The sequence below is a fragment of the Hippocampus bargibanti genome, linkage group LG01 (assembly GCF_051943395.1).
Source record: "Hippocampus bargibanti isolate YZ-2025 linkage group LG01, ASM5194339v1, whole genome shotgun sequence".
Taxonomy (NCBI): Eukaryota; Metazoa; Chordata; class Actinopteri; order Syngnathiformes; family Syngnathidae; genus Hippocampus; species Hippocampus bargibanti.
Window position 1 is genome coordinate 34,129,280 of NC_142734.1, and position 25,686 is coordinate 34,154,965.

Sequence of the window (25,686 nt, forward strand, 5' to 3'; positions counted from 1 at the left end):
AAGTCAGAAATTTCACTTTAAACTCAGAATTCTGACTTTATAGTCAGAATTCTTAGAATAAAGTGAGAATATTGCCAAACCTTTTTTTTTCGTCAATGGCCCTAATCCTCTTCTGTACTAAAATACATTCATGTGTTCGCTAATATTTTGATGACCTTTTTGATTGCTGCAGTTTGGGTTTTTTCATGGCACATGAAGTTGACTTCGGAACATATCATGAAGTCCACTGAAACCCATTGTGTTCAATTTGATAGTCCACTTCCATTGTCTATATATGTATATATATGATTATCATTACTACCACTTAGCACTATGGTGGTCACAGAATTTGCATCTGCCTTCAAGAATAAATACATAAATAAATAATCTGCACTTTCTCATATTTGCATGCAGTCTCTGCTCGTTGGAGGACGACATGCGGGAATGTTCCTCCTCTCGGTGTCAAGTGTGTGCGTGTCAATCGCTGGACCGTTGTGGGAGGCAAACTAGGACTTGTGCCATGCATCATTAAGTTGAGTTTGGCTCCGAACCTGTGGATGGAGCTGGATAAAAAAATGTAGTGTTGCTATGGTTGGGTAAATAATGATGTCCAGGGGGCAGTTTCAGCCTCAGACTGGCTGCTCGAAAATAAATTGATGTTTTGCCCCTGGCTCATTGTTAATAATGCATTTTTATTTGCAGGTGAACAGTGGCTATATTCAACTAATCCTCTAATAATGTGGCCCAGAAGGCTTGTTGAAATACAAAATGTCTAAAATATATATATTTTTTTTCATGATACATGGTATTATAAAGTTGATTAATATAAGTAGATGTTACGCAGAATAATGTATGTGTCTTGTTGCTATCAACCACAAGCAAAATGCGCATTGGCAAATACGTGAAAATAAACTACAAAGCAATAGCATTTACACACCTGAATAATTTAGCATCCATTTCAAAACGTAATCTCAGCATTTAGCAAAGTGCGTTGTGCGCTCCACAAGAACTTAAGCTGATGTTGCAATCACAAGACCATGAACATGCAAATATCCGTAAATGAAACGTTCTCTTACACTGCCTCCAACTGGGCTGTGGGAAGGTGTTGTTATTTCCGTACTCTGGCTCCCTACTGTGTTCGTCCTCATTAGTGTCAATGTGACTCACTAGCATGCAGATCACATGGCCTGGAATTGAGATTCAAACCCCGGACCTCCAAATTATGAGGCGGATGTGAGAAGAGTTACTCCTACCCTGCATTCGTCATATCGAGCACAGCAGAACATAACAAAATAACTTCTGTTCCCCTGAAATCATATTTGCATAGTTCCCTGTCAACGTGTCAAAAAAAAAAACAACGAATAAAACAAAATGTGATTGTAGCCACAGAGGGGTGGGGGATGTGGGCACTGCTTCATAGTTTACATTGGTCAATACTAAGCAGATCAGAGATGATTGGATTGGATTAGCCTTTATTAGTTTCACAAGTGGATACATTTTCAATTAACAGCAGCAAAGTTATGAAAGAGGAATGGAAAGGAAGAAGTAGAAAAACAAAATACACGAGGTGCTGAAAAGGTAGCCACTCTCGTGGCGCCATCTTGAAGTCAAAAGAACAAAAAACTAAATGATATGACAACACAAAGACATAGTCATTCAATCGTCAGTACTTTCGGCACCCCCATTGTTGTATGCAGCAGTTCTAGATAAAAGAGGAGAGGATCAAAACATCCCTTTCAACAGTGGATCAGGGACGTCATGGTGGAATATGCACGTCAGCTACAACCTAATGTTGAAAGCAAACACGAAGCTGTAGCATCCATTGGCCCACGTCAATCCGCTTCAATTCCAAGCCGCGACATTTTCACATATGCATCGGTGCTCTGTGCTGACGCTCCTTTCTTCTCATGGCGGGCTCCTCAAGCCATGCATACATCCAGTCACAGACTGTCCAACAGCACCGACCTTTCCACTGAACAAAGCGGGGCTGTTAAACTGCTGTCCATTACAGGCGCAAAAAAGCAGAATCGCCCCAGAGTTGTTCAGCGATGACAGTCAATCACTGACATCGCTCCCAATCAAAAACGGCGCTGGCATATTCGCTTGGCAAAGTTTCCTTCTTGATGAATGACATGGCCCAAAATGCTGAAAAACAATCTGTATTCATTCCACACAGAACCCAACAACACAAAGTGACATAAGAAAACACAAAAACAAAAAAAGCACGGCTCGTGAGAGCATTTGATGACTGCTAGCTACTCGGGCGCCATTTTGAAAACCCTTTTATGAGTTCTCAGGTGTGCATTTCAGCATTATTGCAGTTTTTGAAAAAGGCAAACTCATACTACGTTGTACCTCTGCTATTATGATTGATCCATAACTGGTAAAGTATAAACTCATGTGGGAATTAAATAACAGAATAAAGGCAGTTTCTGCCCGCCAGTTCAAAATGAACACAAATAAGTCCTGCGATATAAAACAAGACATTACTTTCAATCGTGGACATGCTCTTTCCACAGGTGGGAATGTGTTTCATGTGAAGCCTTTGTAACGTAGCTTGTCCCGCAGTGATGCTAGCTACATGTGACATGTTTACCCTCCCGTTAAAAGGAAGAAATATCAATCAAAACAGTTGTAGATACAATTTCCACTTTTCGCCATCCCGATTTTTTCACTTTGTGTTTCACCTTTTTTTTCTTGTCTCTGAGGAGTCGCCTTCATTGATGTTTTTTCCTTCTGGGAAGAAGGACGATTTAGCGCTCTAGCGGTCGCCTCAAAGATGGATGTCAAAGTCGACCGGGAGCATCCTCCGAGCTCGTCAATATCTTCAACATCAAACCCACGGTGTGTGTTTTCCCAACACACAATGGCGTGAAGACATGAAGTGCACGCCGGGTCGCTCACTCTCCAGAAATATTGCCCGAATCAAGGATGTGGTCAGGCCCACTGGAACCAAACACATGATGATGGACATTTCAAAGAGTTGTTGACATTGAGCATTTGTTAGCCTCCATAGCAAGGTGTCAGATGTGAATAGTGTTGCCTTGAAAAATATGAAATCTGCACCAACTGTCATAATTTATCAAAACAAAATGGAGAGGAATTTCTGAGGCATGTCCGTGAAGCGGCGAGACGTGGACAGCAGCTCCTTCAACTAGCGTATCTGGTTTGACCTCTCCTGATGCATTTTTATACCCTCATTAACCAAAGGACAAGGCTCGCCTTGTATTGATCGGCAACATCACGGTCAAAGAGCGAGAGTTTCGAACCTCTTCTCCAGTCCAAGTTAATTTTGGATTATGTGACAAGGCTCGAGGGCCTCCAGCAATGATTATTTCGCTAGTCAACTAATCACCAACACAAGTACAGAGTCCGGTATGGTAATTGAGAGCATTGACCAATGAGTTTAAAGCACAGACGCCAGCCAAATCAGTGGGCAGCACTCTCTAGTGAGGCTAAAATAATGTTTACCTAATCTGATCGATTGTTTTTAGTAAGCAAATGTCAACCCTGTAGATTTTCAAGTCACTACAATGGACATTTTACCATGTAATCAGGTTTTCATTATTGGTGCACGGAAAGGTTAGAGTGAAGATTTTTTTTTCTGTATGTGGCATATCCCATGACGTTATAATATTCTGAATTCAATTGTCCTTTTATACCGACAATCTGAGGGCATGGAAAAGGTCTGTTCCATCCAACCAACCCACCCTCAGGCTTTTTCAGGACAGCAGCATAATTTCATCTTTACAGATACCTTCACAATAAAGAGTTTCTACTGTCCTGAAGAAAGAATAATGACACATGAAGAGAAACCTCCAAATTATAGAGCATTAGGCCACTGAGTACCAGGAGAAGCATTACAGAAATAAGATCGGATGATGAAAGGAGGGAGGTGGGGGTGAGGGGCTAAGAAAAAAAAGCAGAAAGGTCCAGAGAAAAGAGCCAGTGGTGATAAAAAAAAAAGATGAGCACTAATCCGGCCTCCGACACAGGGATTAAATTGCACTCGGGTTGCACGACGGTAGGGGTTAAGCAGACTGTCCATTCCCTAAAACACCTCTCTTTTTCTCATCCCTTCTAATGACATTAGAGAGGTGGAAGTCTTTAATCAGGGTGACGGAATGAAGAGAGTGTGCGACTTTTTCTGTAGAGAGCGCGTGCACACACACACGCGCACACACACACACAAAATGGGCAGGGCATGACTGGCGTAATGGATCGAAAAGAGAGCTTTGGATTTGTTTAACCCTTTCACGCATTAATGATGACAATCTATATAACCTGATAACACGATAAGATGTCCACGTTTGTAACTGCTGTTCTTGTTGAAGCTCACGTGAGACATGAATGTGGACAAGCTGCACCAAAAAAAATATATACATGAATCAGTAATATATATATGAAATTCAAGGATGACATTGCAATACAAAGGTGTATTTTAAATCAAGTCTGCATCCTCGTGTAAAAATATGTTCACATCCAACCGAGCCTTCACTTAAACAAGTAAGCAAATAAACAAATACATCGATGAATATATTAAATAAATGATGGCGTAAATGAACAGATGAATAAATGAATAACACATACATAAATAAATGAATAGATAGTGAGGGAGAGGAGAGAGGGAGAGCGACAGGGAGAGAGCGAGATAGAGCGAGAGAGAGACAGACAGACAGAGAGCGACAGAGAGACAGAGACAGACAGACACAGACACACAGGTGGTTTGATCCTGGGTACCTGTTGCAACTGTATCAAACTGTCCTTCACCAAGTTTCAAAATTTCACAAGTTGCTTTATCGTCTTACCCAAAGATTTTCACCAGTTGTCATGTTTGGGTTTTGTTGGGAGGTGGAGATTTGGCGGCTGACATCAGGCAAAAAGATAAATCGCACCCTGAACACATCAAGGGATTGAAAGCAATTCACACCGAGCATTCAGTGGGAACAGAAGCAATGTTTTCAAATCCGTGTCTCTTGAAGGGTTCGGTCTGGAAAAATCAAACAAATTAAAGCAACATCGCCACCGTAAGTTACCGCAGTGGTAAATGCATATGAAAGCGAGGGATGCATTTGAATGCGCGCAACATCATCTTCGTCTCTCTCGCCGCAGCACTCACTTGACACCGTTACCATAGCAACATCCGTACGTCTGGCCTCTGCCACCCAAGGCCGCGTTGAATTCTTTCATTAAGAAACGCCCGGACGTCCTTTCGCAAATGAGTAGCACCAGCCTCACTTGACACCGCAAACCAATTACGACAACCTGGGCAAACTAAAACCAAACGTCGCCACTTGAGTGAAATGCGCTCGGTCAATTCAGACAAGTGCTCACCTCCACATAGCGGGGGTGTTTTCTTACAGGTGTCAACTGCCTGGAAACGGTGCATATGGAGAGGATATGATCATAACGGTATTTGTAAAACGTCATCTCCTCTCCTTCCCCCCAAAAAAATGACAGCAATGTTATTTTTTTAGTTTCCTTTCAGTGGCAGCCAATGCAAACAATACTGCAACCCTTATTACATTTTGCTTAGTTGGACCACTTAAACATTTACAAGCGAATCATTATACTAATCCAAATATTGAGATTATTATAAAGATCAGTTACCCAGTGACAAATTATTGGTGCACGGAAACAGAATTAAAATACAGTAAAGTCCCGTTATATCGATATCGGATATATCGATAGTCCCGGTTATATCGATACTATTTCTATGCACGCACGGAGAAAATTACATGCAAACAGGGTCGGATATATCGATAGTCCCGGTTATATCGATATTTTTTCGGACTCCCTTGAATATCGATATAACGAGACTTTACTGTATTCCGCAAGTGAAAAACTCATATGATGATATTTTTAACTCAATTATTTCATGACGTTGAAATTATGAAAGCCATTCCTACATTTTAAAATGTCAAAAGTAAAGACAGATACCCAGAGAACATGATTAGGATGCCTCCTGGACGCTTCCCTGGTGAGGTGTTCCGGGCATGACCCAGGACACTATATATATATATATGACTATGTCACCAGAGCTGGCCTGGGAACACCTCAGGATCTACCAGGAAGAGCTGGAAGAAGTGGCTGGGGAGAGGGAAGTCGCGGCTTCCCGATTGAAGCTATTGCACCCGCGACCAGACCTCGGATATGCGTCAGATAATGGATGGACGGGTGGCATTGTGTGTAAAGTTGGCATATTCTCCCAGTGCCTGTGTGGGTTTCCTCTAGGTACTCCGATTCCCTCCCACATTCCAAAAACATGCATGGAATATTGATTGAACACTCCAAATTGTACCTTGGTGTGAGTGTGAGCGCGGATGGTTGTTTGTCTATGTGTGCCTGTCTACTAGCTGTCAACCAGTTCAGGGTGTCCGACATCTGCTGCCCAAAGACCAGAGGCCTAGGGTCCAAGAAACACCTACCAAAATAAATCAGTTGAAATCAATACATGTTAACATTCTTCTTCTGCTTTAATTCTTCATAGCAAGTCACAGTGTCCCATCATATGCAAACAAATCATAAGTTAACAACAGTTCTTCAATGGACTGGTTTCACTTTTAGATGTATGACACACAATCATATTCAAAAAGACATGATGGATCAACCTTGGCAATGAATCACAAAAATATATATATTTTCACGCCTTCCAGGTTTGAAGAAATCCATACGTGTGATAGGACAGCTCACAAAAGTTTGTAACGCCATCATTTTAAATGAGAAATGCCAAAATACTTGACAATGAAACTATGTGACATTGAAGTGGAGCTTTCGTCTCATTGTACTGCGACGACGAATCGGACAAGGATGGATTCTGTTAACCAAGGCCAAATAAACCGTGGGTAAATTGAATCAAATGATAGATGATTTTTTTGTACAAAAGTGATGGCAATGTGTCCACAAAACTGTGTGAAATAGAAAAACCACCACTCTTGAAATTGCTGCCATTTAACAATAACGCCATGCACAGTCCCCATACATTCTTTTTTTCCACGCTAGACAAGCAGTAGAAATCTGGATGCAAACTCAAGTTGACATTCATGCGCGCATGAAAGAGCCTTGAATGAATCTTTACCATTTAAATTGGCCAAACCTCTAATGGTCTCATAAAAGATGGATTTGAAAGTATATCGAGACAGACCTCGAACCCGCTCACTCTTTTTTCTTTTTCTTTTTTTTCTGTGAAAAAAGCAGTGTAGAATGATCGCATGTTTTCAATGGTTGATTACTGCAAATGAATAGCATACAAGAAAAAAAAAAACAACATTTCAACAACAAGCCATGCCGAGAGCACCGTCAACCTCCCAGAATTCAACACAAAATCACGATCGAAGGGATGCTCTGAGAAGTAGTGTAAAAGCCTTTGTCCTTCTTCATCCATGATTGACCAGGTGGTTCTAAAAGGGGAAAAAATGATTTGAGAATTAAAAATAAACACATAAAAAACAATTTCAGGTTGCTTGACAAGAAGAAAGCCTCAATTAGATTGTATTGAACTGTTCAAAAACTTGGATGTCCCACTCAAAGAGAAACTTTAATGGCAAAACGGACGACGATTTCACTTGACAAAAGAGCCCCAAAAATCAATCTGAAAACATTAAGGACAATGTCGCAGCTCGACAAACTATTGGAAAGCATGACGCAACCTATTTGAAAGTTCCAGATAAAAGCCTTCAGAAGAGCTACAAAAGGCAAAAATAATGCAATGGCGCTTGTTTATTTATTGACGAAAGCCCTGAGGAGAAAAGAAAATTGATCTCTTTGGGATGACGCGTTTGAATCGGGGCTGCAATCACAAAGGAGGCAGATGGAATGTGTGACAAAAGGACTTTGACAAAAAAAGGACAGTGCGTATAAAATGGACTGTTTTGATAATACAGTGGCTTGGATGCGACAAAGAACAGTGAAAATCCCCCACTGTTGCCCTCTTTTATCCCTGCTGGGGGTCTCGAGTGGTGAAGGTGGCAGAATCCAGACTGAATTAAGTGTTTGTGCGATGAGGCGTTGTATGGATGACGCTACGAGCAGATTATCAGGGTCGAAAAGAAGGTTAAAACTGGTGCTTGTAAGGTCAAGGTTCACTTTGTGTACGAAAATGCCTCACCGCAGAGGGCATTACAAGTGCCACTCCACTGCTGAATTGTTATTTGTTTCCTAGGTTGGAAGCCGCAAGGTGTCTGAAGGCCACTGTCTCGAAAAAAGACTTGACTTTTTTTGATAGCACGCGGCAGAGCAAGAAAAGGGCGGAGAGAAAAGAGGAAGGAAAAAGTGAAGTGATAATGGTGGATGAGGCCAGGAAGATGGCTGGATGATAAAAAGAATGGAAAATGAAAAAAGAACGATGACCGGAGGTGGACGTATTTCACGTTTGGGAGAGTGGTGGCATGTTTATACATTTGCAGGGCTTCAGACAAATACATATATTTTTTGTATTGTTATGCCGACTAACACAGTTGAGTCGTCCCTGTGATAATTTTAGGAAAATTTGAGGGAGCATGTGGTTAATTCACTCATTCACTGCCAAATGTGTCCACTGAAATTGCAAGACTCACTAAATATTGAGTTTTAAGACTACGTCAACATTCAATGCAGCGTAAGAAACCTTAGACTAGAGTTAATTTCTAAATTATATGGGTCTGTAGTTATATGCATTGAAAGTGGGGGCGGCTGTAAAAAAGGTAAATGCTGCCACCCATTGGGAGGAAAAAAACATTGCCAGAGATCTGACCGAAGCTTGAAACGCACCCCACGCAAGAAAAACCAAAACACGAGCAAATTTGGGAATGGTGCTCCACGTCATCCTTTTCAATTCCAAAATAAATTCGGGAATGGCACTGAATGATTTAAAATCAATACAATGCTTTGGCACACAGGAATGAAGATCATAGATTATACATATATAATGATGTTTAATACAATTAAACCCATTCACTGCCAGACGCGCAAAAATGCGTCCACTCCAGTGCCAGGGTTTTTGTCATTGTCAATCCAATTCCAGGACCCACAGAATATTGAGTTTTTAGGACAACATAAACATTCAATACAGTGTTAGAAACCTTTTATTTTCTTTCATCATAAAAAAGAGGTAATTTCTAAATTGTATGGGTCTGGAATTACCTAAACTTGAAATGAGGGTGGCTGTCCAAAATGCAATACATACAGTTTTTTTAGCACTTTAACAACAGCTAAAGCTGGAACAATGCACTAACATGCAAAAAAGGGAAATGTTGCCTCCTTGTAGAAAGGAAAAAAAACATTGCCAGAGGCCATGATCAGTGCTTTATCGGCACCCAAGCATGAAAAAACAAAACCGGAACAAATTCGGGAATGGCGCTCTATGTCATATTTTCAATTCCCGAATAAACTCGTGGATGGCAGTGAATGAGTTAAAAACGACAAAGCTATAACAATATTTCCTTAGCAGTTACATTCCAATCCAACTTTCTTATACTCTTATTGATGTTGTATCACAGGACTCTAATACGGGACCATTTATCTGCTAAATTTGGCGACTGACACATTAATGTTTAATTTTCTCATTCTGTCGCACACTTACGCAACCACCTGTTAACCACCCACTAAGTATCATTTTGTCTAGTATGCACTATTTCCTCCCTGATGTTTTTTTTCTTGCTGTTCTCCATTTTAACATTTTATATTGAATCCGGTTGTGACATCTGACAAACACATGTATTGTCTTTTTCTGTGCAAATAATTTTGTTCTTTTCTCATACTGTTTTCATGATTTCATTTGTTTGTCCCTTACTTCAATCACATTTTGTCTTCTTCATCTTTTTGCATTTGATTGCTTCATTATCGACAGGCACAGTAGCCATGCTCATGTGATCTCAGGAACAGCACGACTTGTGTGCAAAGAAATGAGGGAGGAAGGGGTGAATATAAAAGAATATTTAAATAACCATTTAGATTCACGGAGCGCATGTTCCGGAAAACTCAGCATGTGTGGTGTTTGCTTTGAAAGTGGATCTATCTGCGCTGGAATAGAGTATTTTAACTTTTTCCATATCCCATGATTTTCACACCACAAGAAATCAAAGTTTTACATATAGTACAACTCACAGACAATTTCTACACCTTGGCAGCATGTTAAGATTTAGAATAATTTATTTCCAATGGCACAACTAGCGGCTAATTGCTGGATAGAGTCATTTTTGAGTGAAAAGACCATATTCATTTTGCAAATCACAAGTGAAACATATGAAAATAAAAGAAAGTGAGTGTTATTTGGGCATGACGGGAGAATCAATATTTGTGGTCCCAAGCCATGATGGTCAAAGAGATCATTGGTTGGAAAACTATTTAATGGAAGAGAATCCTCGACTAGATTACGGAGTCATTACAATACAATCACAATTAAATTACATTCTGTTTGCGTGAAAAATAATACATTTTACTTTGTTCCATACTTTTTTAATTTTTCAGCTCAAGCCAGGTCTTTTCTTCTGCCTTTGCTTAACATTTTAAAAGACAGATGTTACTACAGCGGACATCTTATCTTGTTATCCGGTTGGGGGGGGGGGGGGTGCCTGAAAGGGTTAAACTCATTAAACATAGCAACTCTTTATCATCTCTTCTATGCTTCTCACATTGAGCGGGTCTGTATGTTCTTTTTTCCTTCCTTCCACTGTGATAGCCTGGCCACAGACATTGATCTACAGCGAATCGAATCTGATGAGATTGGCCCTAAAAGACTCACAAACAGCATCAGACTGTGCAGCTCAAAGTGTGGTGCATTCATTTACATCTAAGGCTGCGGATAAATGCCAGGAGCATCCCGCTGAGTGTCCAGACACTGTGTTTGAGTTATATCACTGTTTCATGTCAGACTCAGCCTCCCTGAGGATAATGACTAGCAGGGGTTGTCTGGCTCATCTATCTCGGCAGGGCCTGTGTCATTTGGTATACAGTGTACCGCACGCATCAACACCACTTTGAACAGGTTCAAGTGTCACCGTACAGGAAAAACCAGGGTAATGTGCATGATTGTCCTTTAGCCTGCTGTGAAGCTGATAAAAAAAAATCCCCAAAAATATACAAACAAACTACTGACAGTATATGTGGGAGTTTCAAACACAGCAAGAAGAAAACAAATCATCTATCATCTTTTGCATTTCATTTCATTTTCTTCAAAAGATGACCAAGCCCCTTATACGCCCATGCACCTTATATGTGAAGTAATATTGTGAACAGGTCACACAACTACTGTCAGCAGCCACCGACTCCATTTCCTCCCCCATAGAAGAAATAGTGTGTAGCCCCTGCCTCTACTGTAGCGCCTTATAATACGGCGTGCTTAATATTTGAAAAACTTTTATATACAGTAAAGTCTCGTTATATCGATACGCAAGGGAATCCGAAAAAATATCGATATAACCGGGACTATCGATATATCCGATCCTGTGGGGGGGGGGGGGGTGCGTAAATGCGGCATCTTTGTTATGGCATGTAATTTCATCATTGGGTTCATGGATTGCGTATCTAACATGTTTTTTGTACAGTAATGAAGTGAAAAATAAAGTTGTGCATAAAATAAAAACGTCTTTACACTTTTTAATGACTATTTCCTTTCAAAAATGCAACCAACCAATGCTAAATCGTCAAGTTCTATTCACACGAAGCCACGAACGCCAGCATGTACAATCATATGAAAAACAGTGATTGTTGCAAACAATAAAGATATCTGGATGCAACACAATTAAATACTGTACATGGATGAAAAACCAAAACTGCAACGTTTACATAACTTACGTGACGTTCGAGAGTGCCTGAATAGAATGCCGGCGCGCAGCGGTGACGTTACAACAGCTTTTTGACTGACTCAAGAAACTCAAAAAGTGATGTTGGTTGCCCTTTAATGCACAGTATGGAATGTACAGTCATTTTCAAAATCATGACGCTTCAGCAGACAAAACAACAAACATTGTTGCAAAAAACGCTTGCATTCATGTAACAGTACATGTACATAACACTGCAATTAGTATGTATGTAAGCTATTTAAAAAAGTCATCAATCTTCTTCTGCTTCCCATTTTTATATTTTAATATGAACACTTCCATCTTGTTTAACGCTTCTAAAAAACCGGATGCATTTTCTACGGATTCAAAGAAAGATCGCATGTCCGCAACCCCTTGCAACGCTTTTGTCGAAGTTGCAAAAGGTGTGCATTCAGTCGCTACTTCTTCATCGTCATCAGCATCATCATCATCACGGGAATCTACTGTGGCATACTTGGCTTTGACCTCTGCTGCGATATCCGCATCTGATGAGCTTGAGAATGTCGCAATGTCTTTGTCGACTGCGACATACGATGCAATGTCGGCGACTTTTAGCTTTTCAGCCAACACTGCAAGAGGAATGTTGTCGTCATCCTCTTCGTTAGCTGCAGATGTTTCCTCACTGCACCCTGGATTTTCAAATTTGCAGTGACGGAAGCAGTTCTTGATGGTGTTTTCGGACACCGTGCTCCACGCTTTGGAAATTGCTCTGATGGCATCCAAAACAGTCCATTGTTGAAGACACACGAGCAGCCGTCTGATACACACGAGCTGCCGTCTGAAAATGGCGTCTGCTCGGGAGAGCTGCTCAAGTAACAAGACACGTGACCAAGTTGACCAATGGCGCGACGGATATATCGATGTAAACAACAAAAATGGCCGGCGGGGGATGAAAAGGAGCACCGTAATAACCGGATTATCGTAACAACCGGGTATCGTACTAAACGGTACTAATTATACATAAAAAGACTAGAAATGTGCAAGGGAAATGAAAATAATATCGTAATAAGCGGTACTATCGTTATAACCGATATCGATATAACGAGACTTTACTGTATTTATATATTATATTTGGAAAACTTTGTTCATTCATTGAAGTTGCGCCTTATAGTCTGGTGTACCTTAGGTATAGAAAAAGTTTGAAAATACAACATTCATTGGGGGTGCGCCTTATACACGGAAAATATAGTACCGTATTTCCCGGTGTATATGCCGCTAGTGTGCCTTATATGTGAAGTTATATTGAACAGCAACTGGTCTGGCAACTATTGTCAGCTGCCCACTCCAATTCCCCCATGTAGAAGAAGTAGTGTGCGGTCCATGTTGATATATATATAAAATGCAACCCCAGCCTCTACTATAGTGCCTTATATTGTGGTGTACCTTATATAAGGAAAATATTTTTTAAACATGCCATTCATTCATCCCTTATAGTCCGGTGTGCATTACATATGGAAAAAAGCTTATGTATGGAAAAAAGTTTGAAAATACAGCATTCATTGGGGGTGCGCTTTATAGTCCAGTGCGCCTTATACATCAGAAACATATATGTATACAATGACTTGAGAAATTAATCGATGCCAGAGAACGATCTTTGTAGATTTGCAAAGTCAGACAGTAAAAGTTTGGCTAAATGTTCAATAAGATAATCAGCCTAAACGCTAAATTCAAGAACGTGCTTACCCTCTTTGCCGCATTTATGCATCGCATGTATTCTTTGGCCAGGTCTGAACATTTTAGAGTTTGCCGTCCGTTCTCCTTGTAGCAAGATAAAACCTGAGCCTGTAGGCCAGGACATACAGCGGCGGTATTCCGGAACCTATGACAGACACACACAAAAAAAAGATAAACAGGCTGTTTTAATCCAAAATAAGTGACTTTTGTTCACAGAAATAGGAGATAGATTATGATTTTGTGGCATTTTTCCATGATTGGTCAAACACAGATAGCAAAATAATCCCCAGTCTTCACGTGACATCAACTTCAATGTTTCGTTAAATTCCTTCCACTTAGTACAGGGCAGACAGGGAAGACAAAGCATTTATACTGAAGCGACTCGATGATTGAGGTCAAACAGATAAAAATAAAAATGTCACGGCAATCCACGTTCAGCAACTGTTGGTGCAGATGCTACAGTATGCGATTGGTGGTAAATCATGCAATTAAACGCTAAAACACATTTAATTGAGAGGAAAGGATCATTTTGATCAAATAGAGCAGAAAAGAGTGCTTGGAGAGATTGAATTAGCCACGCTTAATTAGCTATGTGGGTTGTATCATAATTGGTTTTTGCCCGTCTATCTGTGTGATTGTTAACTTTGACAGGTTTGCTGGCTGGGTGCATCATTCTCATGGAGATTGAATGATTGATGCGGAGACCAACAAGTTACATACGCCTACAGTCGTGACACACCACGCGCAGATACTGTTCAAGTTCATCGGAGACAAAAATACACACGGAGAAACCCGTTGTCCAGTGTGCCAACGCATCCAATTAGAGCATAGGCTCGGCAATTCTGAGAAGAGCTTTGAATGATAAATTTAATTGGAAAACAAATTAAAGGGCCCTTTCGTTTTCATACCCAGAGGATGCAATGACCCCTCGCATTTTAATTACAGTACAACCATGTCCGTGTGCGCCATGTTCGTCATATCGGCCAAAACAACAGCTCAAGTTCATCAACGCGCGAACAATATTGCGAGCTGAAAGGAAAATGAAGACGGAAGGCAGCGAGATCAAAGATGAGAAGTGACAAAGGAAAGGTCCGTTTTTGTTATTCTCTACGTTTTGGAATGATGACTGCCTGTCAGAGAGCTTTTGTTCTGTTTAAGCTTTGGATTTTGGGGTTCTATCAGTTTTCTTACTTTCCTCTCACTTTTCACACGTCATATTGGCAGAAAACCAAAGAGGCATTTTTATCTCCTGCAAAGGATGAAGCTGCCCAAGATAAGTAGCTGTCCTTTAATTTAAAATAAATGGCCTTCATCGGTGGAGCCAAAGTCTCCCGATAGCGGAGGGAGCTTATTAATAATATCGCCTGAAGATAAAATGACTCCAGCCACAGAGGCGGTAAAGCTGTCCTACAAGTTACAACAACCCGAAGGCTGTCCAAAGGGCTCCATCTTACACGTGGCAAGAAGCTCAGGTGTCCTCGATCATTTCTTCCTTCTGGCATTGATGGGCTTTTGAAGCTCATTACAGCTGATGTTATTTTAACTTGTAAGTGGACTAATGGGGGGGCGGGTGGGTTGATCATTATTTAAAACAATTCAGCAGCTAGCGCTATCGAGGCGGTCGATTAATGACACTGCATTGTGGGTGCTTTTATTTGGTCAATCGGTTGTGAAGCTATCGGTTGTTCATTGCCACGATTGCGCCTGAAAAACGTCTCACGTCATTGCATCTTCTCTTTGCAGTCAGAAAACAATCTTTCAATGGGCATGTTAGTCCCAGACAGTCCACTAAGGGCGGAAAAATACATTGTTCTAAGACTTTTGGAATTACAGTAAAGTCTCGTTATATCGATATTCAAGGGAGTCCGAAAAAATATCGATATAACCGGGACTATCGATATATCCGACCCTGTTTGCATGTAATTTTCTCTGTGCGTGCATAGAAATAGTATCGATATAACCGGGACTATTGATATATCCGATATCGATATAACGAGACTTTACTGTACCTTAACTCATTCACTGCTTGTCTGTGACTGGAAAGTGTCCTTGAGAGCATTGAAAGGTGCTTGAAATAAAATGTATTATTATTATTATTATTATTATTATTATTATTATTATTATTATTATTATTATTCCCGAATTTATTCAGGAATTGAAAAGCATGACGTGGGTCGCCATTCCCGAATTTGTTTGGGTTTTGTTTTTTCTTGCTGGGGGTGCCGATAAAGCGCTGGTCAGACCTCTGGCAAGGTTTTATCCTTCCACGAGGGAGCAGCATTTGCCTATTGTCCATGCTAGCACTTTGTTACAGCTTGAGTTGTTGTTAAAGCGCTATACAATAGAGAACTAATAAATTGGATGGATGACTCAAATCAACAAGCAAAAATGAACAAACCCCTTAGAATTGATTGTGTTGAACCTTTCGAGAGTCCACGACTATCGAGAAATTCCACATTATCACGATGAAGGCTTTTCTTTCAATTAGTCACATTTAATATTGTTTTTTAGAAGTCACAGAGACTGGTTATTCGAAAGCACTGTTAGTTTTCTGACAGAAAGTTTTGCAGCAAGCATAAGACTGGCCTCTTCTGTGACCGCAAGCATTTAGAATTAGTGAGCGTTTCCCAGGCTGTGGCTCATTAAAGTCTCACTGTGAGACATGCTGACCACAGGGAGTGAGCATATTGTTTAACTCGGCTTAATTAAAGTTGCCAATTAAATACACTTATCATATTAGTCGGGTTTGCTCTGGAGAATGTGAGCATTTAACCGGTTATAAAATGAGGAAAAGAACAGATCCTTGTCTATTACTGCTTATTAGTTTGCTGTGTGGAGTCAGTGTGTGTGTCAAAGCCCTGGAGGTCTAATATGGAAAATGAAATCTGTGTGTGTGCGTGTGCGTGTGTGCGTGTGCGTGTGCGTGTGTGTGTGTGTGTGTGTGTGTGTGTGTGTGTGTGTGTGTGTGCATGCATGTGAGTGCGCGCGCATGCGTCTTACCTCACGTTTGATTCCGTCTTGGATGCTGCTTGGTGGAATTGCTCCTTGCTCTGTTCATAAATCTCCAAATTCTACACACCGAAAAACACAGAAAACACTTGACTTCACAAGGTCGGGTCAACTTAATTGTTGTTAAAAGTTTTTTTTTTTGTTGCCAATTGGGAGTTTTGGGAGTGCCTTTGCATTTTACTGCATATTACTGGAAATACCACATAGAGCACTCCATGAACTTTGAAGCGACAATTTCAAAATCATTTTAACCATATAGCGACGCGGCCTTTTATGGGATTTTTTTAGAATTGGAATCTGTGCTAACATCAACCTTTGTGAAGAGTGCTTGGACAAACTTTGCGGTACAATAACATGGTCTGAAATTGTTTGTCGTGTTATTTTTTTCCTGTCACTTTATAAGTAAATGAAATGTATTTTTGAAAATGCCACTCGAAAATTGTAAATCGGTCGTTATTTTCTTACATTTTGAAAAAAGGAAAATAATAATGAAGGATTTCTTTTCTTTTCAGCCAAAAATGCGATCCTATATGGGGAAATAAAACGAAACAGTGCTAATCCACAACATCTGGAGTCTCTCTTCTGTTGACCTACATGGCTTAAGCCTGTACACATCCAGCATTCTCTCCAAATATTTAACCAATAAACTACAACAGCTGAGAGGGAAGCATAGTGGGGGAAAAAACATGAGAGAAAACTCTTGAAACAATTGTGGAGGAAAGGTAAAAAAACAAAAGCTATTTTTTTTTAAAGGCAAACGTAATGGAATCTTTTAGAAACATATCCCAAACTGTGCAACCAAACACGTAGTTAAGATACTGCTAAAATAGGAAAAGCTGCAATAAGCTGACATTTCTTTTTAATTCAGTGCAGCTAAACTCCTTTCATGATGACATTTTGCAAAGTCAAACAGACGAAACCACAGCGAGATTTTGGAGTCGTAAAGCAACCACACTGAACCCCGCGGACAAGCACAGAAATGTGTACAGTCGGCATGCCGCGCACCTGATTACACAACGCGTGTAAAAATGCAGAAAAGCGCTCGCTCTCTGCATCTTTCTGTCCTTTGCGGCCGCACCCGGAGAGAGGCCTATCAATAAACATCCAAGGCCCGAAAGCAAACACAGCTTGTAGCGCCTGTATGCCAGCCAGCCAGTCTTCTAGGGGCTGTGTATACCAAACCTGTTGCTAATGAGACTTTCATAAATAATCACACATCTGACACTGGGATAACGTGCTGAAGACACAAATACAACAAGTGGGATCACTGATCTGGTGGCCAGGGGCAAGTTTTGATGTGTATCACATATGGTGTTAGCATAAAATGAAAGTTGCAATTTTTGCCCAATACTAATATTTTGATCTGAAATCCAATTTTCTTTCCTATACTTTGTACAGAGACAAAGAGAATGACCATACTCCAATTGTTTTTGGGTGGACGGTATGTATTTATTTTATTTACATATTTATTTATGTATGTATTTGTTTTTTATGTTTTGTTTATTTGTTTTATGTTGTAATTTATTTATTTGGCTATCTGTGTATTGATTTATTTATTTATAGGTAGCACTGTTATTCTTCTTTGCATTCGTACCGGCAGTCCTCTATCATTGAATGATTTGATCCAGAGCAAAAAGATCCATATATCATGTGAACAATGCAGTATCACATTTTTATTGTTGCACAGAAAGTGTTGAGCATGTTTTTCAATTCAGATGTTCGTTTTTATGCATGTTATCTTAATGGTGGAAACAATATATTGTTATCAGATTTCACATTACCAAAATGTGACATTTGAACAGGACTGTGGAGACTTTTTCTTTTTATGTGATAAAAGGACTTTTTCGTGTGGGATGTGAAGGAATTGCTTGGCAACAAAAGGCCATGCAAAGGTTCTTATTGGTTGGCACCCGGTGAGGCTGAGACTTCAATGAAAATAAACCTTTTTTTCCACTCCAGCAAATGTCAGACAGTTGAAAGGGAACAAGCACAAATAAAATGGCTCCCTGCAGTGGGCGACTGTTGCTAAAATCTCTGATCTTTCACGTTTGCAGAGCTGTGCTAAATTACTTTGTTTGTCGAGTTTTGTTTTGTGTAAAATTGAAGTCCCTGAAATGTCATCAATATCTGTATGTTCAGTTCTGTCCTGGGCTGCTCCATGGACACTCTGAAGGAGGTGGCCAATGGGAGGATGCTAGCCAAGCGAAAAGCTATGATGGACATATCCACGCCCTCCCTAGACGAGACAGCACTGTGTACCCCCTTCAGCCGGAGACTGATACACCCGCACTACTTTCTCCCTTTCATAAGTTTGCCGCTGCAAATTGGGAATTTCTCCATTGTGAGACATAAAGGTTTTCTTATCTTATCGTAAGTTGACTCACCCGCTTCTCTTGGAGTGCTACTTGCTCCTTGTAGAATGCATCCAGCGCCTCCAGTCGTAACTCTTTCTTCTGAAGCTCTTGAGCCTGAATGATAACAAACACAGACACAAAAACATTGATGAAACACTAAGTGCTCTATGGTGGATCAGTCAGTAATAAACCAGTCTGAACAAACCCAAAGACTCAACATGAAATCAAAATAAAATGCCTCTGAAATGATCCATGTATTTCATGTAACCCAGAGCTGATTGTTGAGATGCAGCCATCGTACTTTTGAAAAACACAGAGAAACACTGCTGACTGTCGCACTTTGTAGAATCAATTTGTCAGCTGCCAAAAAGACACAATAAGGGCCTTAAAGTCACAAGATCGCAAATAGCGGGCGCTAAATTGCATGCTCACTCGAATAGCACACACGTGCACAAACGCACACAAACTGTGTGTCCGTTTTGTGTACCCAAAATATATTTCCTTTCGTGAAGGTTTCAGTAAAGGCACATAAACCGCCCAACACAGTTGGATATGCATGGGTAGATTACTTGATTATTAAAATAATAATTTGCGGCAGGCATACGGGGCAAGTAACCACCTCATCAAAATAAAATTACATCTACATATGTCATAATGAAAGAGGTACATGGATAATGTTCATATTCGCAACACAAGACACCTTTCATGGTTAAGCAATAACAATAGGTATGCCTGGAAAGAACAGGAATATTTGATCAAACCTATTTAAAGGACCTGGTAACATGTATGTGGATGCTCTGATTTTGTTAAAGTAGGACTATTGTCGCAGTATAAAGCATCAGGGCAAGTCTACAGAAATGCACACACACACACAAACACAGAGACGGAAGAAGATACATCATAATTATCAGGGCTGTTGAATACCAAATCAAATCAGAGGTGTCGTATAAACAAACCGATGCAAGAAAAAAAAGACGGGGCTTATGGGTCCACAGTCAAGGTGCATCAAGTATAGACGGTGAGTAAGGGACTAAAAGAGTTCATGTGTCAGTTCAATATTCAAGACAAGAGTTTATGCCAGGGAGATTAGTTACAACGCCTTGAAATAAAAGTCAGCACACTCTTCCAATCAGTATGCCTACTGTGTTGTTCCAGATTTAATTTCCAGCCAGAAAGGAAAATGAGAGTGAATGATACGACTCCCCTGTTGTCCCTGCAGGGATCTGCAAGTCTCCAGCAGATAAGAGGCAACCAGGCAAGACTCGACACACGTACACATTCACGCACACAGCATATGCACACAGAAAATGGGGAGCCCACTTTCTTTAAAGGAGATGAAGAGGATCTCGACAAACTTCGTCTTTTCCGGTGTATAAGGCGCACCGGAGTATAAGACACACCCCCAATGAATGAAAAAAGTTTTTCAAATATAATATATAAATATATAAAAGTTTTATAAGGCACATCACATAAGGCCCTATAATAGATGCTGGGGTACGCACTACTTCTTCTATTGGGGGAAATTGAGTCGGTGGCTGCTGACAGTAGTTGCCAGACCTGTTGTGGCTCAATATTACCGTAATGTCCGCACCCAAAAGCCTTCATTTTCGTCAAAAGATGAGCCTGCGCCTTTCCGTAGGTGTGCCTTATATGTGAAGTAACAATGAGCCACAAAAGGGTTCGCAACTACTGTCAGCAGCCACCGACTCCATTTCCCCCTGTACAAGAAGTGGTGCTTGGGTCCATGTTGGGATACATAAAACATAACCACGGCTTCTACGGTAGAGCCTTATTATGTGTTGTGCGTTATACACAGAAACTTCATGAAACATGTCCTATGTTTGGAAATGTTTTCTATATTTATATATTATATTTGGAAAACTTTTTTCATTCATTGAATGTGCGTCTTCTAGTCCGGTCCGCCTTATACATGGAAAAAGGTTGAAAATGCGGAATTTGTTTGAGGTGCGCCTTATATTCCGTAAAATATGATACTTCACATACAAGGTGCACCTGCGTATAAGGCGCAGGGTCATCTTTTGAAGAAAATGAAGGCTTTTGGGTGCACCTTATCCACTGGAAAATATGGTACATGGGGAGGATTTGATGTGATCAAGTTTAAATGTCACTAAACTATATTTACAGTAAAATACAAGTTATCATATATGACTTGGACTTACAAAGCACAATTTGTATGGTGTCTTGAACCTCAAAATATTTTGCCCCGACATTGTCGGACAATAATGGATTTTGGAATTCAGCCTTTCCAGGCAAAAATATACTGAATGACATTTCAATTTCTACTCGTTGCAATGATCTCAACAGTTAAGTCGAGTGAAGTGATGCAAACATCCTGTAAAAATATCTCTCGATTTTGACAAGCTTAGAATAAGCAAGAAATCTGGTGACCGTTGTTCTGGTGCATGCAATTAGCATTTGCATTGTGATAGTCATCAAAATAAATAAGACTCCATCTCTCCCTCCCAGTGTATGTGTGTGCGTGTGTGTCTGCATGCGTGCGTGTGCGTGTGTGGTGTTACCATCTGATAAAAACCAGCAGTCTGTTCGCCTTTTTCCCAGTTCTCCCCATATCAGTATTTACTCCGCTGGGTTTATTTAACGCATAGCTTCCAGTTAGACAATAAAAAAGCACTTTATAATAATCAGACTGGTAATTACGACAGGCAGCCACACAGAGAAGGAAGAACAACAACTGGGTCATTAAGGTTTTTTTTCTTTTACAGCTTCTCATTTTCCATAAACAGATTAGCCCATTCAATGCTGCCCCAGTAGATAAGACATTTTTTAAATGCAAGTGCAAATTGTATAAATTAAAAAAGAAACAAGAATCAGAACAATTGCAGCATCTTAATTATTACGAATGACTGCTGAGGCAACAATAATCGTGTCAAAACTTCCACTTGGTTGTTGAAGCTTCAATGATGTCAAGGAAAACATGTTTCTAAATTTTTAGGGAGTGATATGGAGTGATTATATCAGGCTGTGTTTGGGACACATTATGTATGTTGAGTTCCCCACAAAGAAAAATAGAATATTTTTTAATATTCGACACAAAGTGTATTGGAATATTGAATAAAACATTTTAACAGTAATTGCGGTCGCATCTGCACTTAACAAAATGGAATACAACCAATTTCAGGTTTGCAAAATAAATACCTCATAGCAATAGTATTTTTCTTTTAAGCTTTTTTTTAAGTAATTGCAGTTTTTAGTCAGCAGCAGAATCAACATTTACAAATTCCCATTACACTACATTCAAATAGGTATAATGAAACAATTATTTCTCTGTGCTAAAGATCTATTTTTTTTTTAAATCAATTGTTAGACTTATATGGATTTGATAACAATCTTGTTCAAAGACAAACATAGTCACGTTAAATATTAGAGGGGGAAAAAAGGGAAAATAAATCCAGAATTTGCTCTGGCTGCTGCTGGGTCGCTGCTGAGCAATTCATAGAACAATGCATCATCATAAAAGCCAAACGGTAACCTCTACACACACGCATCCCCACTGCCATATCGGTTCCAACAGATTACAATTATCGTTACAGATGTTGACTTATCAGCACCTCAGTCTCTTCCTCTCCCGTTTGCCCCTTTGTTCAGTTTTCCCCTCCACTATAGCCCCAGTTATCGCCACGGCACTCCCATTTTTTCCCTCCCTCCATTGCTCCTCTATCTCTTTAAATTCTCCTTCTTATATGCATGATGCTACAGCAGAGCCAGAGGCTATAGCCATGTCAGGAAACTGTTTAGCCCTTCTTCAGCCTTGAGAAAAAAAAGGCTTCAAACCGGGGACACATTGTACGAATGCTGGTTGCATTCATCGATTTACCCATTCACTCCACATGATATTTGATACGTTCTGAAAACCAGGCAGCATACAAAGCCTATTCATAAATTTTTTGAAATGTATTCATTTTTGTGCCATGGAGAGGTCTCTGACGCAGCCTCTGACGCAATGTTGATCATATTGATTGCTAAAGAATGGAAAAAGATAAATATTTTTATTACTATTTTGCAGCTGGGAAAAAAAGAATCTCATGTTTCTTTTGGCAGACAGCAAGTTTACATCCCAAAAGTAAACAATAATCTGTGGGCCTTGCAAATAAGTCAAAATTCAGTAAAACCGCTGGGATTGTGTGGTTTGCTCTAGTGAAAATGGGATTCAATGAGCTAATGAGCGGAGCATACTCTCCTTCTTAGTACACAGCCACTCTCAAGAGTAATGCATGCCTTTGGTTTGGGTTAGTTATCTCAGAGTCCTTCTCAGCACTGAATCGCTTTATAATAATGACAAAGAAATTCCCCCCGAAATGTTTCCCAATTGTCATGCGATTGGTGACTCCTGAAGTACCACCAACCACAGCTCATAAGTGGGGAAGCTTCAAAATTGTGTACAACAATAACAAAGACTTTAACTCAGTCACTGCTAGACATGTCCAAAAATGTGTCCACTCCAATACCAGGGTTTTTGTCATTGTAACTTGAATTCCAGGACGCAACCACACCCTCTCTTCTTTCATCAAGAAAAAAAAAGTTAACTCCTAAATTATAGGGGTCTGGAGTTATATGAGCTTGAAATGAGGGCTGTCCAAAATACAATGCAATACTTGCGTATTGGTTTACATAGTGCTTTAATAACAGCTGAAGCTGGAACAAAGCGTTAACATGGAAAAAAATGGAAATGCTGACCCCTTGTGGAAAAGAAGAAAACATTGCCAGAGGCCATGGCCAGCGCTTTATCGGCACCCAAGCGTGAAGAAAAAAAAAACCCAGACAAATTCGGGAATGGCGCTCTACATCATCTTTTCAATTCCAGAATACATTTGTGAATGGCAGTGAATGAGTTAATAGTCCCACAATGGGGAAATTTGCAACACATTCTCCCACTACAAAAAGCAGAAAAAAGCAAGGCATACAATTTGGCCTTCTCTTGTCACACAAAGCAGAGAAGGTGTAATCAAAGATGTCATCAATTACTGTGACTGAACAGTTGGGCTCAAATCTCTAACTTTGGGGCAATTCATACATTGAATACACGTCTCTACTGTGCACCAGTATTGTGAATTATTATTTTATTTCTTAAAAATTTGAATTCCCATCAAGTAAGAAAAGTCAAGTAAGAAAAATCAATATTTATCTAGTTTTTCCCTCTTTCCATTGGCCCTTGGACGGTACTTGATGTCCTCACTGATTGTAAGCATTGTGCTGAGATGGAATAAAACTCTTACTTATCAATCCTAAATAAATACATACAATGAAATATTCGAATCATGTGCAAGCATATACAGTATATTCCACAAAAACCATTGCCTTCAATTGAAATTCAAGTGAACAGACACATTTAACGTGTTTGTATTCACTTAAATAGCCTAATCCCACAGAGATGCAATATATTTCACTAAATTAGTAGTCGGAGGAGTACAAGATAAAACATGATGCCATTCACCAGCTAATATGAGGCATGGTAATGAAGCTTGTCCCCATCTGCATCAGCTCGCTTTTCTCTAAGCGTGTACACAGCTGTTTCGTTCACACCCATTACCAAAGTCTGAATGCGCTCCCCGACTCAGATGCTGCCGGATCTGCAGCTGACGACACGTCATTAAATGTAAACAAGGTAGGTAGGTGAGTCCAATCGAAGGAAACATCTGGATCAATTTACCACTGCAGCTTCACTGACAGATTGATGGACACGAGTGAAAGTGCAAGTCCCATCTTCCTTGAAATGGAAGCCACGGATCTAAGAGGTGTCCCAATTCATCACTGCTGCAGTAAACCAGATGCCTCCTTTATCGCTTCTGACACACTATGTGTCTTGTTTGAAGTTACTATTGGGCATTCCAGGGCAAACATTGCTAATCATTTCAGAAGTGAACAAAAGCAAAACTAGATTGTGAAGAGTGCTCTAAGACAAATGGTGAGTGACGGGAGGGTGCCATCCAATAGACAATTGTTCGTAACATAATTATATCACAAGATAGTTTCATATGAGCCAATTAAAACATGTATGACTCATACCCACTCAGACACACACACCTGCAGGGTCAACGCTGTTGGTGCCCTTTTGTTAATGAAATAAACTAAAATAATGTGCATGTTAAAATGTAATTAAAACAAAAAATAAATAAAGAATTGTCGTAGGAATTTTGAATTATCATGAGCAAATTAAAATGGTCTGGAAAAAAAAAACAATGGCCCCCTGACCTTTATTTTTCATTGTAGAAATGGAAATGTATTTTAATTAATTACATATCAAAACGCTTCTGTAAATTTCAATTCAGATTTTGAGCATGTGTTGAGATATTTTGACCATAAGTAAAGGGCTCCAACATTTTCATGTTTGAAGTGAACCTTCTCCACTCTGTATAATTTATCCTGTTTCATAGATGCCTCATGGTACTTTGTATTATCGCGGGGATAAGCAAACATTTGTCCACGGAAAATACACCAGACTCTGTACTTAATGTGATTTAATGTAATTTTCCACTTGTCAGACAATAAAAAAAGCAGAAGACAGCCGCACATAAATCCACATGGCGGGTCCAGAGTGTGTGTGTGTGTGTGTGTGTGTCCAGGGAGAGTAACGGGTGGGAGGCTGCCTTCGCTAACGATGTGTCGGATGAGTCAAAGAGCAGATAAATCGATATTAACAACCATTTAGTCCTATAGACAACAGAACTGAACATGCGTGTTTTTGGACTGGGAGAGGAAGGACCGATGAAAGGCTACTTAAGCACAGGGAAACTACAAAATATAAAGGCATGAAGCTATTTGAGAACCATGAGACCACCTTAGTTTCAGGAGCGAGATGGTCACTGCCAGGGGTAAAATGCAAAATCTGTCAA

General features: G+C 40.0%; 1 protein-coding gene across 2 annotated transcripts in view; it reads right to left on the reverse strand.

Moving 5' to 3' along the window:
• Positions 1-1,434: 1,434 nt before the first annotated feature.
• The window catches only part of LOC148904006 (MICOS complex subunit mic25a-like), a 35,203-nt gene continuing 10,951 nt past the window's right edge, over positions 1,435-25,686 (reverse strand). For both annotated transcript variants that reach the window (XM_089012621.1, XM_089012613.1), the window contains 5 exons: positions 18,845-18,928; positions 16,452-16,522; positions 13,461-13,596; positions 6,281-7,379; positions 1,435-2,925 (listed from right to left, as the gene is read on the reverse strand). In XM_089012621.1, coding sequence (XP_088868747.1) covers positions 7,356-7,379; positions 13,461-13,596; positions 16,452-16,522; positions 18,845-18,928 — 315 coding nt within the window. In that variant the 3' untranslated portion in view covers positions 1,435-2,925; positions 6,281-7,355. The remainder of the gene's footprint in view (positions 2,926-6,280; positions 7,380-13,460; positions 13,597-16,451; positions 16,523-18,844; positions 18,929-25,686) is intronic.